General features: G+C 34.6%; 4 protein-coding genes across 4 annotated transcripts; 3 read left to right on the top strand and 1 right to left on the bottom strand.

Moving 5' to 3' along the window:
* Nucleotides 1-2,593: 2,593 nt before the first annotated feature.
* LOC105672100 (cilia- and flagella-associated protein 43-like) lies at nt 2,594-17,930 on the bottom strand. Its single transcript, XM_067352844.1, has 17 exons — nt 17,827-17,930; nt 14,470-14,641; nt 14,088-14,347; nt 13,074-13,404; nt 12,555-12,891; nt 12,067-12,338; nt 11,692-11,955; nt 11,212-11,483; nt 10,898-11,126; nt 10,485-10,831; nt 10,098-10,404; nt 9,573-9,922; nt 9,274-9,452; nt 8,562-9,160; nt 3,849-4,265; nt 3,604-3,705; nt 2,594-3,049 (listed from the first exon to the last, which is right to left on the bottom strand). The coding sequence occupies exons 3-17, from the start codon at nt 14,336-14,338 to the stop codon at nt 2,726-2,728; spliced, it is 4,581 nt and encodes a 1,526-aa protein (XP_067208945.1). The 5' UTR covers nt 14,339-14,347; nt 14,470-14,641; nt 17,827-17,930; the 3' UTR covers nt 2,594-2,725.
* Nucleotides 15,577-19,306, top strand: LOC105672101 (uncharacterized). The gene is made up of 4 exons (XM_067352873.1): nt 15,577-16,130; nt 17,168-18,010; nt 18,242-18,538; nt 18,715-19,306. Exons 2-4 carry the CDS (start codon nt 17,206-17,208, stop codon nt 18,942-18,944), a joined length of 1,332 nt encoding a protein of 443 aa, XP_067208974.1. The 5' UTR covers nt 15,577-16,130; nt 17,168-17,205; the 3' UTR covers nt 18,945-19,306.
* LOC105672204 (uncharacterized) lies at nt 19,148-21,214 on the top strand. Its single transcript, XM_012366974.2, has 3 exons — nt 19,148-19,306; nt 20,377-20,685; nt 20,872-21,214. The coding sequence occupies exons 1-3, from the start codon at nt 19,285-19,287 to the stop codon at nt 20,928-20,930; spliced, it is 390 nt and encodes a 129-aa protein (XP_012222397.1). The 5' UTR covers nt 19,148-19,284; the 3' UTR covers nt 20,931-21,214.
* A 454-nt stretch (nt 21,215-21,668) lies between these two features.
* Nucleotides 21,669-25,086, top strand: LOC105672200 (leucine-rich repeat-containing protein 15-like). The gene is made up of 9 exons (XM_012366971.2): nt 21,669-21,893; nt 22,262-22,363; nt 22,419-22,569; nt 22,894-22,965; nt 23,022-23,165; nt 23,277-23,664; nt 23,822-24,081; nt 24,341-24,746; nt 24,947-25,086. The coding sequence occupies exons 1-9, from the start codon at nt 21,692-21,694 to the stop codon at nt 24,950-24,952; spliced, it is 1,731 nt and encodes a 576-aa protein (XP_012222394.1). The 5' UTR covers nt 21,669-21,691; the 3' UTR covers nt 24,953-25,086.
* The last annotated feature ends 366 nt before the right edge of the window (nt 25,087-25,452 follow it).

Here is a 25,452-nt window from a genome sequence, read left to right on the forward strand (position 1 = left end):
TTGAGCTCTGAGAAAAAATATGTTTTTTTTGTGTTTCAAAACATCTCAAGTTATAAAAATTATTATCAAAACGCTGATGGAAATCCCAAGAACAAAATGGGTCTCCTTTAAAGTTTAAAAGTTTAAAATTCACATCGGTTCAGATTATGTTGTTGACATACGGAAATTATCTTTATGTCTAAACGTAACGATAATGCAATAAAAACATATTCGATATAAAATTTATTTTAATAACAATTAACACTGAAAGGAAATACATACATAACAAAGTTAATTTTAATTAAAATTTCTTTAATAATATCTTAATTTCAAATTCAGATATCAACAAATCTAATATCCAATTTCAAGTGTCAGAAAGGCGTATAATTAATTTACGGTAAAAAAATTGTTTCAATTTTCTACAAAAAATGCTGCTATCAAGTATTCCTCTTACAATATCGAAGAGCTAGATATCATTAAATCGGATTTCGGTTTAATGATACTTGTGGTCTTTGCAAGCGCGGTCATTAACACTCCCGGTAACTTTCCAGGATGGGTTCGTTCATCGCTGATGGGATCATGGTGGAAAATCCTTGAAGGAATTTTTCTTCACTGAACCAGTCCTTATCCACCTCTTCCAGCGCGTTTCAAGTCTCATGTTCTCTGCTTTGTTTGGCGAATTCTTGCGTCCTTGGTTCCGGTTGCTCTTCAAATGCGACGCACGTATGCAGACACGTACGATACGCACATACGCATACATATTATTATCCGTGTAATGTGCAGCGACGAAGTTGGAGCTGTGTGGACCTTTATTGGCACCAGGAAAGTATCGGTGGTAATTCCCGTGCTAAGGTCACGCGACGGTGATTCCACAGCTCTCTCTCTTTTCCTCTTGAACACAGATCACAAGCTGAATAAATAAGTCATATAACGCGTGCATACTCATATATGTTGTTACAAAACAGCGGTTGATAAGTTGTATATAATCTCGGGGCTCGATATAAATAATGTCAGAAATACTCGATGACGTATTGACGCGATATATACAGTTGCTATGCGCTTATAAAAATTAATTTTTTAAAGACATCACATTACATCAGGATAAGTTAATTCATTGTCCGCTAGGTAATACATTACTCATTGCATTTTGTAATGAATTGATTACTTTATTGGAATAATAATCAATAATAAAAATATAAGGAAAAATTTACACAATTATCAATACTCTTACAATTAGATAAAGCTATGCTCAAAAAATCTTAATTAAGCTAATTTTGAAAATTATATTTTTTGAAATTTTGATCTTTAGAATTATAAAATTCTAGAATTTTAGTAATATTGCAAAGATTTTTTTGTGAGTATACAATTTGTAAATTTTTATTGATAAACTCTACTTTCTTTAATAAGTTTAATAATTACAATTTAAATAATATTATTTCTCTGTATTTTTTATTTATATAACGTATAATTTTTGTATTTCTACAGTAATGCTCCGCGAAGAAACATTTTTTAGTGAAATAATTCAGTTTAATCGAATATAATGTTTATAACATGCTTATCTATACTTATCAATTGCATTGTCAATGTTTACCTATAAAAAAATTAAAATATTAATGTGGAAATTTTTTAAGGAACTAATATTTTATTGATTAATCATTATTCAACGAGCAAAATCGATAACGTAAAAACACAAACTGTGCTTGATTAATGTCCTCAAATACTATCACGATGCGCTTACCTGGTAGGTTTTTGGTACGTGCCGAGATAACAAACTATTATGACGGGCAATGAACCGTTGATAGGAAACACTATAAATCGTTACAAACAATAAAGGATTCTCATAATACCTAATAAAGAAGTGGAAATTCCAATGCTGTAATATCGTTATCGTAATTTATCTCGTGAATAGAGATCACGAGTACTAAATACGATAGTCAGCAAAAAATGCCAATTATAATCTATTTTGATGACCATGCTAACAACATATGTTATCAGAATTATTTATATCACAAACATTTTTAAAAAATTGATAGTGTTGACTACGAGTAAACACGATAAGGTACAAATATCGAGTATTTTTTTATACAATAAATGAGTATAATTATTTATTTCAGAATTTTTATTTAAAATTTTGACAAAATCTTCTCAAATAAACATATTATATTATTATTTCAATGTGGAAAAATTATATTCTATTAAATATATCACTCCTAATTATTTAGAAAAATGAATATCTTTTTGCGGCGCGCTTTCAAATAAAAGAAAGAATCATATCTTTAAACATACTGCATGTGGTTTTATCTTTGAGTTATTAAGACATGTTGATCGTGTATGTGTGTTTTCATATAGTGAAAAATAATGGAAATTTACATAATGATGTAGTAATATCACTTTCCTCATTCTCTTCTTAAAATAAGTATGTAATTTTCCTTTATTGATAATTTACGAGATTGAGATCGAAAAAAATAAATATTTATGAAAAATGTAACATGGTAATATAATATCATGTACACACGAATCTGCAATTCTGCAACTAATTAAAGAGCATCCGATGTATTTGATGCACGTATTCGATGTATTTGTTTTTGTACGTATAATGCATAAGTAGCACAAATTTATTATCAATATTTATTATCAATAAAAAAAAGACAGTTCTCTAACAAATTTATAAATTTATAAAACAAGTTAATAAATATCCAATATTGCTGCGATTTATGTTATGGACAGTTTTTCCTCGATACATGAATCATGCGGTTTTAAGTTGCAAGGTCGGATACGTTCGTAATTTCAAGACTTCCAGTCGAGCATGCAAGATCAACAATTGCTCATAATTGTTCTCCAGTTTCATAATCAGTTTGGTTCGTCTCGCGATCGCCGCGAGTCTCATCTTTCGGGCCTCTTTGTCCTTTTTACGACGAGGATCATCGAATAATCTACGACGCTCCTCGACTTCCGATGACTTCCTTTTGATTTCCTTTGTCAATTTGTCGTTCTTTTTCTTCCATTTTGCTATTTGCCGCTTCGTTTCATTCAGACGCGCTTGTTCCACTTTCAACAGCTCTCGACATTTCTGAAACACGTTTAAAGTTTAAATATTAAGTTATCTGCGTAAACAATTTCTTTCTTAAAAAAGGCATGTTATTTAGATTCATTTTTATGCCTTAGAATATATATCTCTTTCTTATATTATAACATTTGGTAAACCTAGAATTTTAGAAATGGTCTAGAATTTTAAAATGTACATTTTATTATTTATTATTAGACACTGGAATTTTATATTGTAAAAATTATTGGGCATAACAATTTAGAATTTACATTTAATATCTTCTTCATTATAATGCATTGCAATATTTTAAAGAAAGAAATAGTCTAGAATGTTAATCAACTGATATTATAAAAAGTTGATTACTATAAAGAAATGTTTTAAGTTTTTCCATAAATTTACTAATTAATTAATTTCTATTATTACCCAAATATTTGCCGATAATTGAATAGATATAATTATTAATGTAAGGATCATTGAATTAAATGTGATAAAATGTAAATTTTTAATTTTATTTTGCTTAGTTACTTTTTTATATTATATTTAATATTTTTAAGGCTTAATAAACAATTGATGCTTACGTTTTGAAATATTTGTAAATTGGTATGCATTTTCTCGTAATCCTGTTCCATATTTGTACTGCAAGGATAACGCCTCAAAAATTCGAGCACGTTTCTCGTAATCTGAAACATGCAAAAACGATGATTATTTTGTAAAATTCAATGGCTGTAACATAAAACAATCTTGTTAATAACAATATAACAATATTATCAAATTGTATAATTGAGAAAACCACACTTCCTTGCGAATCTTCACGAAACTCTACCTTGAACTCTCGAACATCCTTTAGCTCCTGCTGCAAATCGTCCAATATCATCTTCGCGCAAGTATGTCTCCATTCATGCTGCGCCACGACTTTCCGCAAATGTATGGATTTATGTATTGCCGCTAACTTGCGTTTTCCAGCTTCGACGATACAGTTGTTGATGCGCAAAAGTTCCTCGTGCGGCACAAGAACGGTGTTCTCGTAATCGGAGAAGCAACCTCGCAGCGGAACCTCAATCTGACCCATCTTCAAGACGAGTTGAACTTTCATCTCCTCCGCAAGTTGCGCCAAGGATTTCTCCATGTTATCCAAACTGATCTTTTTGCACGCCACGACGTTATCAGCCGATTGCATCGCTTTCTGGTAAAACGACAGCGTTTGCTCCGCTTCGGCCATCTCCACCGCGCAGCATTTCACCTTCAACATATTACCCACCTTTTTAGCAAAGAAGTAGTTAAAAATAAGTCGATTTTAGTCCATAGTATGGAACCAAAACTACAAATGGTTTCTTATAAATTTTGTACCGTAGAATCACGTAGTAAAGTCCGTTTTCCTCTAGATAGCAGGAAAAGTACGGAAAAATTGAAAAAAAGATGAAAAATGCAATTTCCTGTATAAAAACACATGTACTTATGGATGTACTTGAGTGAACACAAGTGTTTTGTAGTTTTGGTTCCACACCATGGGCCAAAATCGACCTATTTTTAATATCCTCCTTATAATATCTAATTATCAATATGGCAGAGTTGTCAGAGCAATCATTGACGTCGTACGGTCAGAGAATAGCCACCCAATGATCTCCTTGCTCAGTATAAACTTCAAGCAATTCTTCTATCTCTTCCAGAGACACCCCTCTCCTCCAAGACAAATTATAATATCTAATTGTTTATATAGCAGCCCTCTCACAGCCATCATTGACATCGTACGGTCAGAGAATAGCCGCCCAATGATCTCCTTGCTCAGTATAAACTTCAACAATTCTGATATCTCTTCTAGAGACTTTGGTTTCTACTCAGCAATTAGATCATTGAGCGGCTATTCTCTGACTGTACGACGTCAATGATCGCTGTGAGAGAGCTGCTATATAAACAATTAGATATTATAATTTGTTTTGGAGGAGAGGGGTCTCTCTGGAATAGATATAAGAATTGCTTAGAGTTTATACAGAAGAAGGAGATTATTGGGCGGCTATTCTCTGACTGTACGACGTCAATGATCGCTGCTGCCATATTGAGAATTAGATATTATAATTTGTTTTGGAGGAGAGGGGTGTCTCTGGAAGAGATATAAGAATTGCTTGGAGTTTATACTAAGCAAGGAGATCATTGGGCGGCTATTCTCTGACTGTACGACATCAATGATCGCTGTGAGAGGGCTGCTATATAAACAATTACATATTATAATTCGTTTTGGAGGAGAGGGGTCTCTCTGGAATAGATATAAGAATTGCTTGGAGTTTATACTAAGGAAGGAGATTATTGGGCGGCTATTCTCTGACTGTACGACGTCAATGATCGCTGTGAGAAGGCTGCAATATAAACAATTAGATATTATAATTTGTTTTGGAGGAGAGGGGTCTCTCTGGAAGAGATATAAGAATTGCTAGGAGTTTATACTAAGCAAGGAGATCATTGGGCGGCTATTCTCTGACTGTACGACATCAATGATCGCTGCTGCCATATTGAGAATTAGATATTATAATTTGTCTTGGAGGAGAGGGGTCTCTCTGGAATAGATATAAGAATTGCTTGGAGTTTATACTAAGGAAGGAGATTATTGGGCGGCTATTCTCTGACTGTACGACGTCAATGATCGCTGTGAGAAGGCTGCAATATAAACAATTAGATATTATAATTTGTTTTGGAGGAGAGGGGTCTCTCTGGAAGAGATATAAGAATTGCTAGGAGTTTATACTAAGCAAGGAGATCATTGGGCGGCTATTCTCTGACTGTACGACATCAATGATCGCTGCTGCCATATTGAGAATTAGATATTATAATTTGTCTTGGAGGAGAGGGGTCTCTCTGGAATAGATATAAGAATTGCTTGGAGTTTATACTAAGAAAGGAGATTATTGGGCGGCTATTCTCTGACCGTACGACGTCAATGATCGCTGTGAGAGGGCTGCTATATAAACAATTACATATTATAATTCGTTTTGAAGGAGAGGGGTCTCTCTGGAATAGATATAAGAATTGCTTGGAGTTTATACAGAAGAAGGAGATTATTGGGTGGCTATTCTCTGACTGTACGACGTCAATGATCGCTGTGAGAGGGCTGCTATATAAACAATTACATATTATAATTCGTTTTGAAGGAGAGGGGTCTCTCTGGAATAGATATAAGAATTGCTTGGAGTTTATAGAGAAGAAGGAGATTATTGGGTGGCTATTCTCTGACTGTACGACATCAATGATTGCTGTGAGAGGGCTGCTATATAAACAATTACATATTATAATTCGTTTTGGAGGAGAGGGGTCTCTCTGGAATAGATATAAGAATTGCTTGAAGTTTATACTAAGCAAGGAGATCATTGGGCGGCTATTCTCTGACTGTACGACATCAATGATCGCTGCTGCCATATTGAAAATTAGATATTATAATTTGTCTTGGAGGAGAGGGGTCTCTCTGGAATAGATATAAGAATTGCTTGGAGTTTATACTAAGAAAGGAGATTATTGGGCGGCTATTCTCTGACCGTACGACGTCAATGATCGCTGTGAGAGGGCTGCTATATAAACAATTACATATTATAATTCGTTTTGAAGGAGAGGGGTCTCTCTGGAATAGATATAAGAATTGCTTGGAGTTTATACAGAAGAAGGAGATTATTGGGTGGCTATTCTCTGACTGTACGACGTCAATGATCGCTGTGAGAGGGCTGCTATATAAACAATTACATATTATAATTCGTTTTGAAGGAGAGGGGTCTCTCTGGAATAGATATAAGAATTGCTTGGAGTTTATAGAGAAGAAGGAGATTATTGGGTGGCTATTCTCTGACTGTACGACGTCAATGATCGCTGTGAGAGGGCTGCTATATAAACAATTACATATTATAATTTGTTTTGAAGGAGAGGGGTCTCTCTGGAATAGATATAAGAATTGCTTGGAGTTTATACTAAGCAAGGAGATCATTGGGCGGCTATTCTCTGACTGTACGACATCAATGATCGCTGCTGCCATATTGAAAATTAGATATTATAATTTGTCTTGGAGGAGAGGGGTCTCTCTGGAATAGATATAAGAATTGCTTGGAGTTTATACTAAGAAAGGAGATTATTGGGCGGCTATTCTCTGACCGTACGACGTCAATGATCGCTGTGAGAGGGCTGCTATATAAACAATTACATATTATAATTCGTTTTGGAGGAGAGGGGTCTCTCTGGAAGAGATATAAGAATTGCTTGAAGTTTATACTAAGCAAGGAGATCATTGGGCGGCTATTCTCTGACTGTACGACATCAATGATCGCTGCTGCCATATTGAAAATTAGATATTATAATTTGTCTTGGAGGAGAGGGGTCTCTCTGGAATAGATATAAGAATTGCTTGGAGTTTATACTAAGAAAGGAGATTATTGGGCGGCTATTCTCTGACCGTACGACGTCAATGATTGCTGTGAGAGGGCTGCTATATAAACAATTACATATTATAATTCGTTTTGGAGGAGAGGGGTCTCTCTGGAAGAGATATAAGAATTGCTTGAAGTTTATACTAAGCAAGGAGATCATTGGGCGGCTATTCTCTGACTGTACGACGTCAATGATCGCTGTGAGAGGGCTGCTATATAAACAATTACATATTATAATTCGTTTTGGAGGAGAGGGGTCTCTCTGGAAGAGATATAAGAATTGCTTGGAGTTTATACTAAGCAAGGAGATCATTGGGCGGCTATTCTCTGACTGTACGACATCAATGATCGCTGCTGCCATATTGAGAATTAGATATTATAATTTGTCTTGGAGGAGAGGGGTCTCTCTGGAATAGATATAAGAATTGCTTGGAGTTTATACAGAAGAAGGAGATTATTGGGTGGCTATTCTCTGACTGTACGACGTCAATGATCGCTGTGAGAGGGCTGCTATATAAACAATTACATATTATAATTTGTTTTGGAGGAGAGGGGTCTCTCTGGAATAGATATAAGAATTGCTTGGAGTTTATACAGAAGAAGGAGATTATTGGGCGGCTATTCTCTGACTGTATGACGTCAATGATTGCTCTGACAGCGCTGCCATATTGATAATTAGATATTATAAGGAGGATGTTAAAAATAGGTTGATTTTGGCCCATGGTGTGGAACCAAAACTACAACACACTTGTGTTCACTCAAGTACATCCATAAGTACATGTATTTTTATACGGAAAATTCAATTTTTTATAGTTTTTTTTTTCTATTTTTCCGTACTCTCCCCGCTGTCTAGAGGAAAACGGACTTTACCACGTGATTTTACGGTACAAAATTTATAAGAAACCATTTGTAGTTTTGGTTCCACACCATGGGCCAAAATCGACCTATTTTTAACATCCTCCTTTGTGACTATTATATTAAAGTTTTGTAAAATTCATACATAATTTCTGAATTATTTGCGATTTTCGTAACATATGTATTGAAAAAAGTATATCACAAAATTGTTTTCGCAATAAATTGAATATTTTTAAAGAAATGCAATAGTAGCATGGTTTTGCTCTTCTTTTTTTTCTCTTTACCTTTGTCTCTACTTCAACTTTTGCTCTCCTCAACTTGCACATCGTTCGCCAGTGATGAATGTTGATTTGCGACGGTAAATTTCCGGGCATTGTGTCCAACGTGTCCATACCTCTGAGAAAGTCTAGGCATTCGCGTGGTAAGATGTCCGATTTTTCGTTGTTCGCGACGCATCTGGCCACCTCTGTCAGATACGTGACGGACGTGGTAATGAGTCGGCCGATCCTGGGTCGCTTCTTGTAATGTCTGAGCAAATGTTCCACTATCGGTTGCTTCAAGTCCGCAAATTCGCTGCGGAACTTAGTTTCCTGGCGCTTTTCCGCCTTGCAAAGATTGTCATATCGAGTTTTTAATTCTGACACGACTGTTTCGTGCGAATTGCATTCTTCGGCGAGCTTGTGTGCCTTCAGCGTCGACGGTGTTAGCTCTTCCTCGGTGAAACGAGCAATTTCTTGTTTTCCGTTGACTTCGACCCGATATCGTTGGATCTCGTGTATCCTCATCAATCTTTCCTGGAGAATCGCGCATTCGATCTGCATCTTTTTCAATTCCAGATCCTTTAACTTGTCATTGAATGCTACAATATCTCTTTGTAAGGCTTCTAAAATGCATTTTTTTTTTAAATTATTTTGATCAAGAGCCTGGAATGCTTGAAGAATAATTCCAGTTCTGTAAACAATTATTTTATTCATTCTTTTAAATGCTTCAACTGACCTTTCGTTTCCACAATCTCGACCTGCAGTGTCGATTTATACTTTTCTCGTTCTTTTTGCAACACTTGCACTTTGAACTTATATAATGCGATAGCTGCGATGTCTTCGTCAGTATATTTCGAAGAATCTTTCATTAAACATTCCGGCATAGGTATCTCCTTTTTCACTTCGTCTTCCCACCTTGAAAAAAATATTGATAATTTATTTTCAAAGTAAGTTTTAAAATTATATTGATAAAACTGCAAAAGCTTATTTGTATCAATTTTCATGCAATTATTTGGTAACTTTAAATTGACTCACTTGGGTTCCAATACACCGTCCATTGTTTTCTCAAGAATTTTGTCATAAAAATCATTATTTTCTCCAGTTTTCTGTTTATTTTCTCCATTCTTATCGACTATTACGTTTTCAGGCTCTTCTCGTCGCGATTGTTTCTCAAGTACTTCTTGATCTTTTACAGTGACTACATAATCGGGTATCTCTTCGACACTCCAGATTGGCGTTTCGATTGGTTCCAGAAGTGAATCTATCCCGAACATCGTTTTTAACTCAGAAGCGCAATGTCGAAGTCTGTCGATGCGTTCTTTTGCGCGCTTTAATTCATGTTCCTTTGCGCGTCTCATTTTCTCGAAGAGATCGTTAAAATGCATCTGTTCAAAAAAACCTTAATTTATAAAAATTGAAATGTGACACATACGCTAGTGAATAATTAGAACAAAATTTTAATATTATCTACGTTTAAAGAAATCGTTGAATATTGTTATATTCTTAGCTTATCGTAGAGTATACTTTCTGATAATTATACTATCGAACAAATTACATCACCTTTAATTTACGCTCTCGATTTTCGATGATGATGTCTTTCTTTAGAATAATTTCAAAATCGCTGTCATATGAAACTAACAATTGATGCGTTGCAGCTATGCTTTCATCCTCTATCCATTTATGCGTTGTGATCCCCGATATACATAATTTCTCATCGTCATCCGCCAGTTCATACCACTTTTTAGCCACTTCGTGTACTTTGGCTTCGCTGTTGTTACTCGTTGATCTTTCTTCGCAATCAAGCTCTGTGGATCCTCGTCTCGAATCGTCTTCTTTATCTATTAACTCATCATTATACACCTCGCAACTAGAAACAATATTTTACATCTACGTTAAAAGTATTTTTATAATAACAATTAATAAAAAGATGCGGACATAAATAATTACCTGTACAAAAATTCGCCAGTGTCCGCGGAAAGTTTATCCCATACTTTAAAGTCATCCTTTTTCCGATTCGACGCGACGAGAGGATAATTTCGGACTATCGTGTCGCCACTAATAGATCTGAGGGCGCATGGTTTAACTTCCAGAGGCTCCCAGAATATTTCACGCAGATATAACGCTATCTGATCTCGTTGGGCGCATTTCTCCTCGAGTTCTCGACGCACCTTATCTCGTTCAAGTTTCGCATCTGCTATTTTCCGTTGTCGAGACTCGCGATCCAAGTCGAAAGCCGAGATTGGCAATCGAGCGTCTGGTGGCTTGCTCTCATTTGCATCGAGAAGCTTGCATATCTGTTGCAAAACTTGCGCTATCAATGTTGCGACTACATCTCTAAGAAATAATGGAAAAAGACATACTTGATTTTTTATTTTTTCCAGATCGGCTTTGATAAAAACTCGTAAAGATAGAGCTTTGTTACGCTCGGCTTTCAATTTAACAGCGGTTATACTATCCAGCCAGGTCTCTTCTTGTAGATCGTAAAGTTCATTTGAATCAGAAATAAAATCTTCAATCGATAAATGTCTATTTACAGCCTCGGTTTCCACCAAGTTTATTTTTGCTTGTTGCCTGTTTATCTCCGGTAAGCTGTTTGTATAATTAAATTGGTTTATACATATTTACTTCTGTTATGAATGATTTAAGTATGCAACGGCAAATAAAGACAAAATACCGGATTCGGCTGGCAACGAGATCTCCGTTCCTACCAAGGGAAATAATCAGCTCCCCAAAGTGAGAAGAAATTGCATACTTTATGCCTGCTTCGCTACGGTGATGCGGCATAAAAGCCGCGATCGCTTTATGAAGCTCTGTACTATTTCTGACTATGATTAAACCATCGTATCCATACGTTATGATTCGAGAGTCCGTCACATATATTCCGAAATCTCTCATTTGATGCATCTCAGAGAGTGCTTCCGCAAGAACAATATTTTGAAAATCATCCTGCGAAAAAAAGTTTGATCAATTTCTTCTTTTCTAAATCGGAATGAAAAATACGGGTTAAAATACAGATTACTGTAATTTTTTAAAACTTTGGATACAGAATAAATAATATAATTCAAATATTTAATAATTAAATAATATAAGAGAGAATAAGATAAATAAAATTTATCTTATGTAATTAAGCAGCAAATTAACGTGACTTACACACCTCTATTTCCATTCGATGCAACTGTTTAGATAAAGAGGGTGTAGCTAATATGTCGAAAGGCTTATTTGATCCATGATAGAGCATCTTGTAAGTTTTTGACAAATCTATCACGCACACGGGATTCGCGCAGAAGTCCATCGACATTTTGCAAGTGTATACGATCACTTTGTCACCGCCGATCGAAACTGTGGAAGGATTAGCCGTTGCAAGAACTAAGATTTCGAAGCAATCGTTATTTCTCTCATATATTAGAAAATTAGCGATCTACAAAAAGGAAGAAGAAAATTAAATTCTTCTTATTTACATTTTTCTACGAAGATTATATAGTTTTACGTCTCCTTTTTATACGATTTGTTATACGAAAAATTGTCTTACGCATTCACCAACTTCCATAAATCCAAGAACATCTACACGCTGTTGTTTAGACCGTTTACCAATAATAAACATTTTGCCAGTTTGAGAATTAGCAATTCCTAAAAACGAGCCGTAGAGCGAAAATTTTATTCTGTCCAAAGAATCTCCGTGTAGATGAAAGCAATTTACAATTTTAGGCGATGAGATATTTGTGACGTCAATAAATATGCAATTGCCAGCAATGGTGCATGATGCAAGCACCGATAAAGTGGGATGCGAATCTGTATGCAGAACTGAAATAGAAATGTCACTCACATTAGCGATGCATTGATTAATTGTTGCAAAATAGTAAGAAATTATTTCATCAAATATTTTAAATATTAATTAAACTACAAATTAAATAAAACAGTAAAAAAAAATAGATCACACATATGTATATCAACTTAATTATATGTACAATACGTTTCATAAAGAATAACTGTTCTTTTTTTAGGTTTCTCTTATTTTACCTTCACCGTGATGTTTTAGAAATAATTTCGCTGTAAGTTTACCGGTCAGTAACTCGAAAATGCATAAGCGATCTAACCGGTCTAGCGCCGCGACGTGATCTGTGCGTTGAGATATAGAAAACAGTGCTTTGTATTCTATTTCATCCGTATAAATAACTTCCATCTGGGGAATGTTGTCGTATTGCGTACTGATCTCAAAAATTTCTCCGCTTTTGGAGTGGAACAGGACCCCATTTTTGAAACAATGTTGTTTTCCCGCTTGTATGGAATAGAAAGTTGAAATCGACCACGCAAATTGCCATGACACGTTCCAGTCCGCCGACGATTTTTTATAAAACTGTAAGATATTGACAAATTATATTTAATTAAATTATACATATTATTATTACAAGTATAATATTTAAAATAATAAAATTATACGAGGATATTATATTTTTTATAATAAAGATTAATGATTAAAATTGTTCTGTTGTTGCAAAAATTTATATTTAAATCAAATTTAATTGAATCAATACGCACTGCAATTTCATTATTGGTGTTTACGACTATTACGCCATTCTTATATGAGACGACGATTGATTTGTTCGTCGACAGTTTGTGAGATTCTGATTTTACGACCGAATACAGCTTGTTAGCATCTATCGCCACGAGCCATACATTGCCAAATTTGTCCGAGACAAATAGGTTTCCTTCCGGAGTCCAAGACGAAGACACGATTTTATGTTCCGGAACTGGCACGTCCACGTGATGTATGGTTACGATTTTCGAGCACGTGCGCACTTGATAAATTGAGAGTGCGCCATCGATGACTCCAAATTGCGATATTAAATGCGGAAGATTCGGTGAACAACTAATATGATCAAAAAGCATTAATTTTATTGTAAAAAAATATAAAAAATTAATATTATATTAAAAATAAATATATTCTATTATATAAAAAGATATTATATAGATTAAGATACTGTTGTTTTACAGATTTCACTTTTTTTTATGACATTTCCACAGAAAAAATTACAAAAGAGAAGAGTCGGAGATTAGATTATCGATTAGATAAATAGAGTGTTGGAATCTGAACAAACTGAAGACGTTATCCTAAAAGAATTTGTAAATAGACGAAAAAAGTGAAAGTATCTAAAAAGAAAAAAACCAAAAACTATATTATTTATAGAAATAATAAAAATTCAACCAAATACATGAGAAAATTAAATTTTCTGGAAAAACCAGAAAATAAGATTAAAATTTTCCTAACAAAAAATTATTAGCAACACAATGAAAAAACATATCAGTCATAAAAATCATGTGCTAATAAGTAAGATATACTCTTATTAATTTATTTATAAATATTATTATTTGCTCTATTCGACGATCAGATCTTTTACTGACCTGTGAGAGACATGTTTTATTACAGCCTTTCCGACTTTTCCACTTTTAAAAATGTGTAACAATATGTTATATTATTTAAAAAAAAAGGAAATAGAATGTTATTGTAGATTATAAAAAATATAGAAGAAATATAATAGAAATGTTACTTACCAAATTTCTTGAACGAGATTATTTATTTTCGTGTTAAGAGTAGCGATGTGCTTGCCGCTTTTCCAAAGCCATACGATCAGTCGAAAATCGGGAAAGCTAGTCAGGCTTATCAAATATTCTGTACCCGCGAAAGAACACGATAAGTAACTATGAATTTTGTCAGGCAACTTACATACGGAAATCCTTTGTAGTGTTGGATACATAAATATCGATATCTTGGGATTAAGTTTTCTTTCAACGACGGAAAACATGGAAACTGTCTGCACACAAAAGTCGAAGCACTAATATTATCAAAAAATAAATAGCAACAATTGCAGTAATATGTGTTATTTTTTGGACATTAAATAATTTAAAAAATTAATAAATATTATAAATAATATACCGGATGTCCAGCCAAACACGATGCGCCATCGCCTCTTTCTATGTTGTCGAAACGCTCGATCCGTCTTTCTTTCGTATTCAAATTCAAAAAACTCACGTAAATGCCGGAAGCAGTTGCAACAGTTTCTTTTCCAATGAAGACAAAGTCGTGAGATTTACCAAATTTTGTCCATCTGTAATAACAACCATAGTTAATAAATAAACGTGTTTATTTGCTAAGTTTTTGAAGATAAAAAGACGCACTTTGTTTCGGATATTGAAAAATTCATTTTGTTGTATCTTTCACTTTGCTAATGTATTTTAAAATCTTTATTGTTTTGGTCTATTTTAATTAAAGCTCTACTTTTGCATAGCAAGCCAACCTCGCACATGTAACCACCACCATCCCGTTTGGTTGCTCAGAGACCCAAATAAGCTAGCATATTGATCGGGGTGGTCGTAGAGACTGTGTTTGTCAATCTCTTCTTTTCGAATGCATTTGTAACGCGTCATAAATTCTTTGTTATTTATGATTTTATAATTTATAACTTTGCAATTTTGTAATTTATAAATTAATAAAAATGATATATAGAGATACATTTTTAATTAATAATGATTTATCTATTCTAGAATTTTTAATATAAATATGAAAATTAATAAACTATCTTAAAATATTGTACAGAAAAATACTTCTCTCATTTTGCTCGTGTTTTAATTACCCAGGAAATACAAACGTACGCACTTTTATATCAGGCGTTTTCTTATAACCCCGGAAGACAATGGAATCACCGAAAGAATGCCACTAATGCCGTTAAAAGTGTGCCACTGGATCAAAGTATTGTAGGTGGTTCGAAGGACAGTAACACCGTTATCGACTGCATCATCCACTACATAATAATGGGCCTACGCCTTTACGCTTCCTAGTAGAATTTTTATAATTTTCACAATTTTGCGAAATTAATGCCGAAAAACAAAAAAGTCTTATTAACAGACACAAGTCATGTCTAAACGTGTTTGCTAAAAGCAATTTGAAAGCTTTTATATATTTTTCTTTTTTTATAAAATTATTGCGTAAAGTATCAAATCTTACGGATACTTTTCTATTTATTAATAGTAATATTAGAATATTGTCGTCTTATTACAAAAAATAAATATATAGAGATATTTAATAGTATTAATCATCATTCAATAATAATAATAACTCATTTATTATAATATCTACTTTGTAATGTAATTTTTTTGTAAACTAGTAAAACTTTCTTTGAATCAAAAAGCAATGGAAAAATGTTAGCATGTTTTTTGGTAGACGGTCGACGACAATGCTAGAAGTGTCGCAGAAGCATGGTGGAATAGTAACCCAATAACGTGGAATCTCATACCCCTTCCGCTTGCGAACGGCATATATAGACGAAGCAAAGCGATGATTTTTTATTCTCAAGCAGTGATAGACATGAGAGTGACTGTCAAGAAATGATGAGCATTTCGTAAGTTCGTCACTTATTAGAACAGTTTTGCAGCGAATAGATTTTTGTGTTTAGTGTAACAGTAAGCAGATTTATGGAGAAGAAATATTTGAAGTCAGATTCTTGGAGAACAACTAAAAGCTTCCAAACTGTGAAGCTGGATACCAGCGTTATTCTCTGTCAAAAGTGGAAACTTTACTTTTAAGTGGAATTAGTCAATGTACGTATATTCATTGGGAGATTATATTGTAGCATTTGTAACGCTTTTGCTTACTTATTTTTAATTTAGCAGATGTTATGGAAACTTTTGTAAAATAAAACGTAAAAAGTAATTAAAAACATTATGTTATTAATGATCAAAAATAAATTGCACACACATATAAAATAACATAATTAAAATCATTTTTTTAAATGTATAATTCATGGTGAAATCTTAACGAAATTGATATACAATTATTGATAATTGCTAAAAATTAAAACTATCCATATTTTAGATCCAATTTAATTTTGTTAATAATAGTTATTATGCTTATATTGTCGCAAGCTTAAAATTACTATTATTTTGTAACGCCTCAGTTTTAGTCCATTTTTATAAAGAAAAATATTGGCAATTAAATTAGTAGTGTGGATAGTGATAACAATTTCAGATCATATTGCAAGAATTCATTGTAGAGCTGTGTAAATTACAGCTACTTTGCACTTCTACAGTCGTGAATTAGGGTCACTGTTGAAATGACCGACAGACCACTAAAAAGGGGCGAAGACCGCTACTTGCTTAGTATGCGCGGCAGTTTGCATTTTGTATTCAAGAGGGATCTTCTGCATTCATCTAGAAGGCGTCTCATGTCGCGTTGCTTGATCGTACTACTTGTTTCTCCTTTCTTTCTTAATTAAAGTAACATCGATAATCAGAAGAGCACTCTTGGGATCTCGGAGAAGTCTGTTTATTATCTCTATTTAAAAAGATTCATAGAGAGTTCAATAAATATAATAATATATAAATTTCTTAACTAAAATAAATGTTTTAATTAAAATTTGTAATAAAATAAACGATTAAAACTTAGTATTTTTGAAAAAATCAATTTATTAAAATGTTACTTATACATAAAAGACAATATAAAATTGTGAAGTTTTAAAAATAAAATTTTTACAAAATATAGGATAGTATATGCCTTATTTTCATTGCAAAGCATTAGCTATAAAAAATTATGTTGTATAATTTAAGTATATTATTTATAATTTATTTTCTTCTTTCAGATTATTATATTTTTTTTCAACGATAATCTGTTCTTAAGATGAAATCTCATTATCAAGTACGAAAACATCGATCCGGCTGTATCGTAGGAATTTTCCTACTCTTTCTCGGTTTAGTGTCATCTCACGAAGTTATAGCTTCGAATTATCAGAATACACCAGATGCCTCGACCTTAAAGATCGAGGCGAAGGAATCCGAGGCATCGATAATTCTCGGGAAAGATCTCGTTCTCGGTCCATCTTTGTCGACGAAAGCACCGATCGTTGTCAATTCTAGCAATTTCTACGACATAGCGCCGACAAAGCTCGATTCCTTTGGAACACCTACGATTGTCGGCCGAGTGTCTTCCGGCGAACATAGCGGAGGAAATATTCTTCGGAGAGCCGGTTCAAAGAATACAGGTTCTCGAGGATCTCATATCGTCGATAGCCACCACTCGGCCAGTAAAGGCAGCTCGAAAGCTGCTTGGAAAAAAGACACCTATCTTGAGGCACTGAGACACTCGCACAATAGCAACGATCCACGCGAGGGAATCGTACAAGCAGAATCCAAGACAACGGCAAATAGGAGAGAGTACGTGCAGGAGCCTATTTACAAGCAGGAAACGGAGTACGATTCGCCCGGACCGACGTACCCGTCGAAGAGTCCGCGGATTACTTACGGCGGGCCCAGCGATTCTTACTCTCAAGCCTTCAAGCCGTCGGTGGACTACAACAGCGTTGTTCCGCAAAACCCTTATGGTTCGCTGCAGAATTCGTACGGGCCGCCGCGTGACGGACCCTCATTCTATCCTCCGACTTCTTCGTACGGACCGCCCGGAAATTCCTATTTGCAACCCCAACAAGGTGAGGTCATACTGTAAAAAAAATTAACGTGAAGAATTACAATTATTATGATCCGTAATTTTAGGACTATTATGTCTAGTTGCAAATATTATGCTAATAAAATCAATTGAGAAGCTTTTATTTGCCCGATAAAAATTTATTTTTCCCTTAAAATTTAGATACAATTATTGCTGTAAATATTTTTAGTATTTCTTCTAATCATCTGATTTATTTCTTATTTTGTTTTTGCAGGATACGGTCCTTCCATTCACACTTCCGCTCCAACCGCGGTCTACGGCGCGCCTTACTCACTTCCGGATGTATCTCACATTCCCTTTCTGCCGAACATCGATCTAGGATTGCCGTTCGCCCTCAAACTGAATGCGTTCACTATTGCAAAAATTTTATTGAAATTAGTAATTTTCAAGATGATCGTAAAATTCATCGCGATAATTTGTTTACTGCTTTTTATACCGAAGCTCGAGATCATCAAGAAGAAGGTTTCTAATAAAGACGACGACGACAATGAAGAACGAAGTCTATCATCGCGTAAGTTTTTATGAGACAAATCTACAGTGTCCTTGAACTCTGGACTTTGATTATAATAAGAATTTCCGTGCTGAATGAGGTTTTTTGAACGAAAACGTTTGATACAATTAGAATTATTATCTCCTTAACTTATTATCTAGTTAACTCATTTTAGCTAATGGTTTTATACTTTTTAGCTTATGCCAGTTCAGAGATGTTAAACAACCTCGAAGACGTAGTAAAAAGCTCCGTCGAAAAGTACGAGACGCAAAACAGTACTCATTCGAATTCAACGGAGAAATGCACGACATCCGCATGTCGCATCACCGATGCACTCTCGTTCCACGAATCTTGGAATGATTATTTGAATTTATTCAAGAACTACATGGAGGAAGAGAGGCACTTTACAAAACGGGAGGAACACTGATTTGTATTACCATAAAATTTCACATTGTCGTATCATCTCTCTATTTGTAATCATTTATTTATTTATTTCATAAAAAAATTTCTATCAACATTTGTGAAATATTTTATTCATCTTCCTGATTTTCCACTGCAAATGATGAAACACAATTAAATGGACGATCCAGGCGTGATACGTCCTACTCTCAATTTCTGTCTCAGGTGGGGATAGATGTAACCGCACTCTCAGTTTATAAACGTAGCATGGTGACATGATATGTCAGTTCCCTCTTGATAACCATTCGTTGTGCCCAGAAAGTGTTCATCGACTTTTGACCTAGCTATATCGCCAATCAGCCAGAACAATGGAGGTAGCAATTGTAGTTGGTACGCAAACAGCACCGACTTTATTTAAGATTTTATAGCGCAAATTGATTTTTTGCAATCAACTAATATATTATTTTCACTAACCGAGTTTAATTATATGATCTACGTAATACCGAGTGATTTCGAGTTACCATTAATTTTTTTGTAACTACATTTTAATATATATTTAAATAAATATTTGGTAGTTTTATTAAATTGTTAATAGTTTATGCATTTATGCCTTTGATTGCATTTTAGTGTAAAAATTTTAAATTTGCTATTTCAATTCCTTCTCTGTAACTTTTGTGTCGGAGAGTTTGTATAAAATTTTTAAATAATTTATATTAATTATAATAAGGTTTGAAAGATCATGAAAAGTTTTGATATTATTTCAATAAATGTACGTTCACTTTTCAACTCATTGATACATTGATATAAAATCCAGTTCAGCTCGATCTCGCTTAATATTACATCATAAAATTATGCAAGCATGTTTTCATTCCAATCAATTATTTATAAAATTAAATATTTATGTATTTCTTCACGAGATACTGGAAGATACCTGATTGCAAAAAGAAAGACTGAAGAACCTGTTTTTGAATGGGCGTGGGCGTAAGTGGCCTTGAGTGAAGAAACGTCGCAATCGCCGCAAGGAGCGGGCTGATCTCGATTCAAAATAAACCTTGATTTCAATAAAGCTGCAATCATCCAATAAAGACGTGTATTAAGGCCGCGTAGCATCCCAATGAGATACTAAGCCACGTTCAATGAATTTACGCAATACCGTCTCATGCAATTCGCCAATAAAACTTTCAAAAAAGTCACATTTATTTAAAATTACGTACTAATAATTTCTTACGATTTTAGGAAATGTTATCAACTATCATTTTTGTGTTAAAAGAAATGTTGTATAATTTATAATTTGCAAATTGCTATTATGTTTTAAATAAAATGTATTCTACCACTTTTTACAGAACAAAATTTTATTTAAAAACTACGAGAAAAATATCGTATTAAAATTGTGTAATTAAAATTAAATTCATATTGAATAATTTTTTATTTATCTCGTCTTCTTTTAATTTTGTTCTTAGCGTTGGCGTTTCTCAGCATGTTTGCGTTTTGCGAGAACACGTACGCTTTTCCCGATGAGACAGGGGCAACTAACTTGAAGGATGTAAAAGGACCTAAGGATATCAAAGAAGCGGCGACCGCGTCGAAGGACGTAAAGGATGCTATCAAGGCTGCTAAAGAGGCGAAGAAGAGTAAGAAGGATTGCGCACGGGATTGTGGGATTAATGTTGATCCTGTTTGCGCTCACGACCCTGCCGATTCCAATTTCAAACCAAGGACTTTCGGCACGCAGTGCGCTCTGGATGTTTACAATTGCGAAATGGGAGCGAGTGAGTATAGAAAAAAATTTTGTAAATTTTAAAGAAACGTAATCATGTTATAATAATTAATTCTCTCAAATATTTGCACAAGTTCGGTAACGAATAAAATACTGAAATCGCTAATTTTTGTATAATTGTAATGTAATTCTGTATAATTAATGTGAAATTTAATTGATATTATTAATAACATTGTAGAATTGGCTGTGAAGAGCAAAGGCGAGTGTCCCGGATCCGGCGGAGTAAGACTGTCCTAAGCAATTACTCGATTCTATAAAACCATCCATGAAACGCGAAGTAGAATATTAATCCTCGAGTCAGCCGTTAGACTATCATTGCGAATTTATTCAGCTTGAGAGCAAACACCTGAATACATTATAATGCAATGTGACGCTGCATTTGTATAGATGATGGTATACTGGAAACCTAGATGTAACGACGCGAGAAAGTCTGACAATAATTGGCCGCTAAACTATACGCTACGTACGATTGTACAATGTAAAACCCGAGCACCTATCTAATAAATATTAATAATGAGCAACTATTGATTCTGTTTCTCATAATCACTTCCTGCCACATTATGACACAGTCGTTTCTGGTAGTTTCTAACTTATGTACATATGTTGAATATGTATCCTCGATATGCAAATTTGTGAATTGACTTTCTAATCGCGTCTATGTGATTATTTTTGACACAAACGCGAGGCTAACAAAATGTATCCTTGACTTTGAAGCGGATAATGTAACTCTTTGGCATACAAATCTGTTTTTATTATTGCATATGCAATTCTACAAGCGTTTGAATGTTATAATTATTTTTTTAGAAACTTTATAAATGTCTTTTATAAATTCTATAAACGTCAGACTTCGCTAAGTATGTGCACGCCGCGTGTACGTGAAAGGCAAGCAACATATAATTTGTACGCGCGGGGCTATTGTCCGTCAATCTTCGTTGTAACGAGTTTACGTACCAAATCAATGTTCAACATAATGAGGATGCGACCGTGGGCAATGAAGGATGACAGCCCGCCATAAGCCGCATCCTCAGTTTGGCGCACATTGTTCTACAATGTGCCGTCTCGTTCGGCTCGTCTGTGACATGATCGACTTATCTTCAAGGATCATCTACTGTGTAATTGTTCTCTTTTCGTTATGCGAGACAAGAACGTGCTGTCTAGGCTCGTATGCCTGCACGACCGCAAGTACGCAAACTCCAACAGGTAATTAATCACGCCAATCAAATAATTATCGGCGATCTGATAGTGGAAACTGATAATACGCAACAAAAACCTATTGTACAAAAATTACCCTAATTGCAATCTTAATAATTGTATGCTGTACGATGAAATAGTAGAATGAGATTTTAGAATATTATTTATGCTTTATCTGAAAATCCGAGATCGCATATTTTTAAAAGAATATCGCAAAAAAAACTTATGTGTAAAAAAAAATGTTAAACCAAATGCATACAATTCTCGAAACTGTGATAAATTTTTGTGTATTGTCTTGTTTAACTCCGATACGATTTAAGATGCGCGATCTCAAAACTCGAGATGAAACATCCTTGAAATATTTCGTACAAGCACAGATACAGAACGTTCCACAGTGCTGGACTCGATGTCAATCTTCGAGGAGATGGAAAACCGACTGTCGAGTCTCGAACGGAGGCTGCGAGCCGTCGAGCAACCGGGTAAGAGTCTCGTGATTTGCGACGGATATACAAAAGCACACCCATGCTCTCGCAGTTTGGCAGATCGGCCTGAGAGAGGAGGACTGGGAGATTTGTGCCGAGGGACCGTGCAAATGCATACCTGAAATCAAATCGGTGTCCTGCTGGAGATACGATCTACTGAGTCTGCCTCCCACGCAACTGGTTCCCGCCGACGTGCTGAGGCTGTGAGCGATTTAAAAGCTATCCCATCTTTGATGGAAAAATATTACAGCTGAAAGCATCGTCATTTTTTAGAAACGATTTAGAAAGTTTTCAAGAATGGATTTGAAAAAAATAATCTAAAGTATCCATTGTTGGATTCTAAAGTTCAAAAAAATTACTTTTTGATTCGATTTTAACTTCCATTAAAATTTAAGCACTTTTCTTATTAAATTACGTATTTTAAAATGGTTATATTTCACTTCCTTTCAATTGCAATTTCTCGAATGACAAACTTTGTTAAGAAATATTATGAGAGTGGAAATTATTTGTTTGACATATCGTTGCAGAGATCTCGGGAATAATCGGCTGCACGCTCTGCACAGAGATACATTTAAGAACATGACGCGGTTACACCATCTGTAAGTGATTTTACGACTAAGATATGCGTGAATCCTAAGAAGATTACGTATTACAGAGATCTCAGCGGCAATCTGGTCGAGCATTTAGCACCAAATTTGTTCCTGCCGCTGCACAGTGTCGCAAATGTCAGACTGAGTAACAATCTCTTAAAGGAGATCCAACGTAATCAGTTTCTCGGACTGAGAAATCTTCGAATACTGTACGTCAGACATCTAGTAAACATAAAGAAGAACGCTGTTTATAATTATATACAACTTAATTTTTACTGTAAGAATATTAATTGCAAGATTTAACATTATATTTTATTTAGCGATTTATCGTCAAACAGACTCCGCACTTTGCCGGAGGGTCCTTTCCTAAGTAACAGCCTTTCGGCTTTGCTTGATCTCTCTTCCAATCGCATCTCCTCGTTACCTTCCGACACGTTTCATGATCTCGGGAATCTCGAGGAACTGTTGCTGAGTAAAAACCGACTAGGTGGATTACCTCTGCCAATTTTTCGAGACACAATTAATCTTAGGCGCCTCGCACTCGAAGAAAATCGTTTTAGAGAGCTGCCTAACGGCATATTCGAGGGTCTGACATCTCTCAGAGAGTTAGATATGAGAGACAATCGTTTGGCGGAAGTGCCCAAGGGACTGCTGTCCACTCTTGTACGACTGGAAATCCTGGAAATGTCGAGCAATAAAATAATTCGTGTACATATCGTAAATTTATTTTTGCATTAATTTTATGTTTTCAAATTATCATAAAAGAATATTGTCTTATAAAAAAAATTATATCTTATAATTTTATTAACTTTTTGAAAAATTAACTCCTTAGATATTAATAAATAATATTGATCTTTGTGATTAGATCGATGCAAGAGCCTTTCACGATATGGTAGCACTTCGAGAACTTCGACTAGGACATAATCAAATCAAATACCTGTCGCCTGGATTATTCAACAATTCTAAATCCTTGGAACGTCTTATTCTCTACGGCAATCGTATAGAAATCTTAACGAGAGGCGTTTTCCACGGCTTGTCCAATCTCACTTCTCTTTTCCTGCAATCCAATCGATTGAAAGTGATGCAATCAGGAGTTTTTGACGATACGCCGAATTTGCGGAAACTGTAAGTTTGATAAGTGTATTATAAGTTTTTATACTGAACTGTAAATAAAATTTCTACAAATTAAAGATTCTTCTAGCTCAATCATGCTTAACAGTGTTCAATATTAATTTTATTCACGTACATTTTCATTTACTATTTTGATAAATACTATCAAAAATGGAGTTATTTCTGTATCAAATATAATTTACGGATAAAATTTTAATCAAGAAGAAAACTATGCTATTTTTCACGCACAATTTTATCATATCACGATTTTTAGGCAATTGGAATCAAATCAACTCTCGTTCTTGCCAGCTGGAAGCATGGACGCTATATCGACGATTCCACAAGTACGCTTAAGCCGGAATCCCTGGCATTGTGATTGCCGTGCCTCTTATGTCGCCTCTTGGCTACGTAAGAGATTCGCCAGCTTCGCGAATTTGACCAATCAATTACAGATACAACAGGCTTTGATCCTTACGGGCAATTGGAGTGTCTGGGAATTTGGAGCTGGCGCAATATGCAGAGGTCCAGGTATATTGGGCGGCCAGTCATTATTGCGTCTGACCTTTCATGAGCTCTGCGATGGTCAATGGGCCTCCATGAAGGGTATTGTGCCTCGATTACCCCTCGATGTCATAGCGCCGTCCGTCGCGTCGCATACAGTCAAGAGAGACACGATTTTGGTAATTATAAATCGCATTTTACTAAATACAATATTTCCAAATAAAATATTGCATTTTCCTCCAGCAATTTCTCCTACAACAAAAATCTGTGCAATTGCAGAGATTATTTTTTGGCTCTTAATATCACATTAATATTAACTGAAATAAAAATAATTTTCTTGAATAATATTGTATCTCATTTTTTATTCATATTGTTACAGGTATAAAAGATGCGAGACTCAAATTTGCGAAAATATCACGTGATGTTGAGAAAACATTTGATGCTAATTAGACTAATTAGCGCATCTTTTAAAATGATTTTTTCGTTGCCATAAAAAATGCAGCGTGTATAAATAAATAAATTGTACAAATTATTTTAAACATTTGTGCACTATATATTGCGTGCACTGTATGATAATGCAATTCACAATACTTACAATAATAGCATAGAGCAAAATGACATGATATGAAATAAAAAACCATTTAATTGCAAAAATATTTTGCTTCAAGCGTGTGTTATCCGCCCATCGTTTCCAATCTCAATTTCTTACGCTCATAAACGATTATGTTGACTTGCAGTTGTTAGATAGGATTATAACGTAATCAGTTGCGCTTATCGCAAAGTCCAATTTGCTATCGCCGAGCAAAATGATAAAAAACGTAAGATATCGATCATACAACTCTTCTCCAAGAATAAAACTAGAATCTTTCCATAATTTCTCATGAC

The sequence above is a fragment of the Linepithema humile genome, chromosome 4 (genome assembly GCF_040581485.1).
Source record: "Linepithema humile isolate Giens D197 chromosome 4, Lhum_UNIL_v1.0, whole genome shotgun sequence".
In the NCBI taxonomy this organism is placed as follows: domain Eukaryota; kingdom Metazoa; phylum Arthropoda; class Insecta; order Hymenoptera; family Formicidae; genus Linepithema; species Linepithema humile.

Excerpts from the sequence above, each read along its gene's own strand:
- LOC105672100 (XM_067352844.1), bottom strand. The coding sequence starts at position 14,338 with ATGTTTTCCGTCGTTGAAAGAAAACTTAATCCCAAGATATCGATATTT. Across the intron at positions 10,405-10,484 it reads ACTGGCGAATTTTTGTACAG|TTGCGAGGTGTATAATGATG; the intron begins GTAATTATTTAT and ends TATTGTTTCTAG. Across the intron at positions 3,706-3,848 it reads AGGATGTTCGAGAGTTCAAG|ATTACGAGAAACGTGCTCGA; the intron begins GTAGAGTTTCGT and ends TGCATGTTTCAG.
- LOC105672101 (XM_067352873.1), top strand. The coding sequence starts at position 17,206 with ATGAAATCTCATTATCAAGTACGAAAACATCGATCCGGCTGTATCGTA. Across the intron at positions 18,011-18,241 it reads CTATTTGCAACCCCAACAAG|GATACGGTCCTTCCATTCAC; the intron begins GTGAGGTCATAC and ends TTGTTTTTGCAG. Across the intron at positions 18,539-18,714 it reads AGAACGAAGTCTATCATCGC|CTTATGCCAGTTCAGAGATG; the intron begins GTAAGTTTTTAT and ends TATACTTTTTAG.
- LOC105672204 (XM_012366974.2), top strand. The coding sequence starts at position 19,285 with ATGGAGGTAGCAATTGTAGTTG. Across the intron at positions 19,307-20,376 it reads GGAGGTAGCAATTGTAGTTG|CGTTGGCGTTTCTCAGCATG; the intron begins GTACGCAAACAG and ends TTTTGTTCTTAG. Across the intron at positions 20,686-20,871 it reads CAATTGCGAAATGGGAGCGA|AATTGGCTGTGAAGAGCAAA; the intron begins GTGAGTATAGAA and ends ATAACATTGTAG.
- LOC105672200 (XM_012366971.2), top strand. The coding sequence starts at position 21,692 with ATGACAGCCCGCCATAAGCCGCATCCTCAGTTTGGCGCACATTGTTCT. Across the intron at positions 21,894-22,261 it reads AAGTACGCAAACTCCAACAG|ATACAGAACGTTCCACAGTG; the intron begins GTAATTAATCAC and ends GTACAAGCACAG. Across the intron at positions 23,665-23,821 it reads CGAGCAATAAAATAATTCGT|ATCGATGCAAGAGCCTTTCA; the intron begins GTACATATCGTA and ends CTTTGTGATTAG.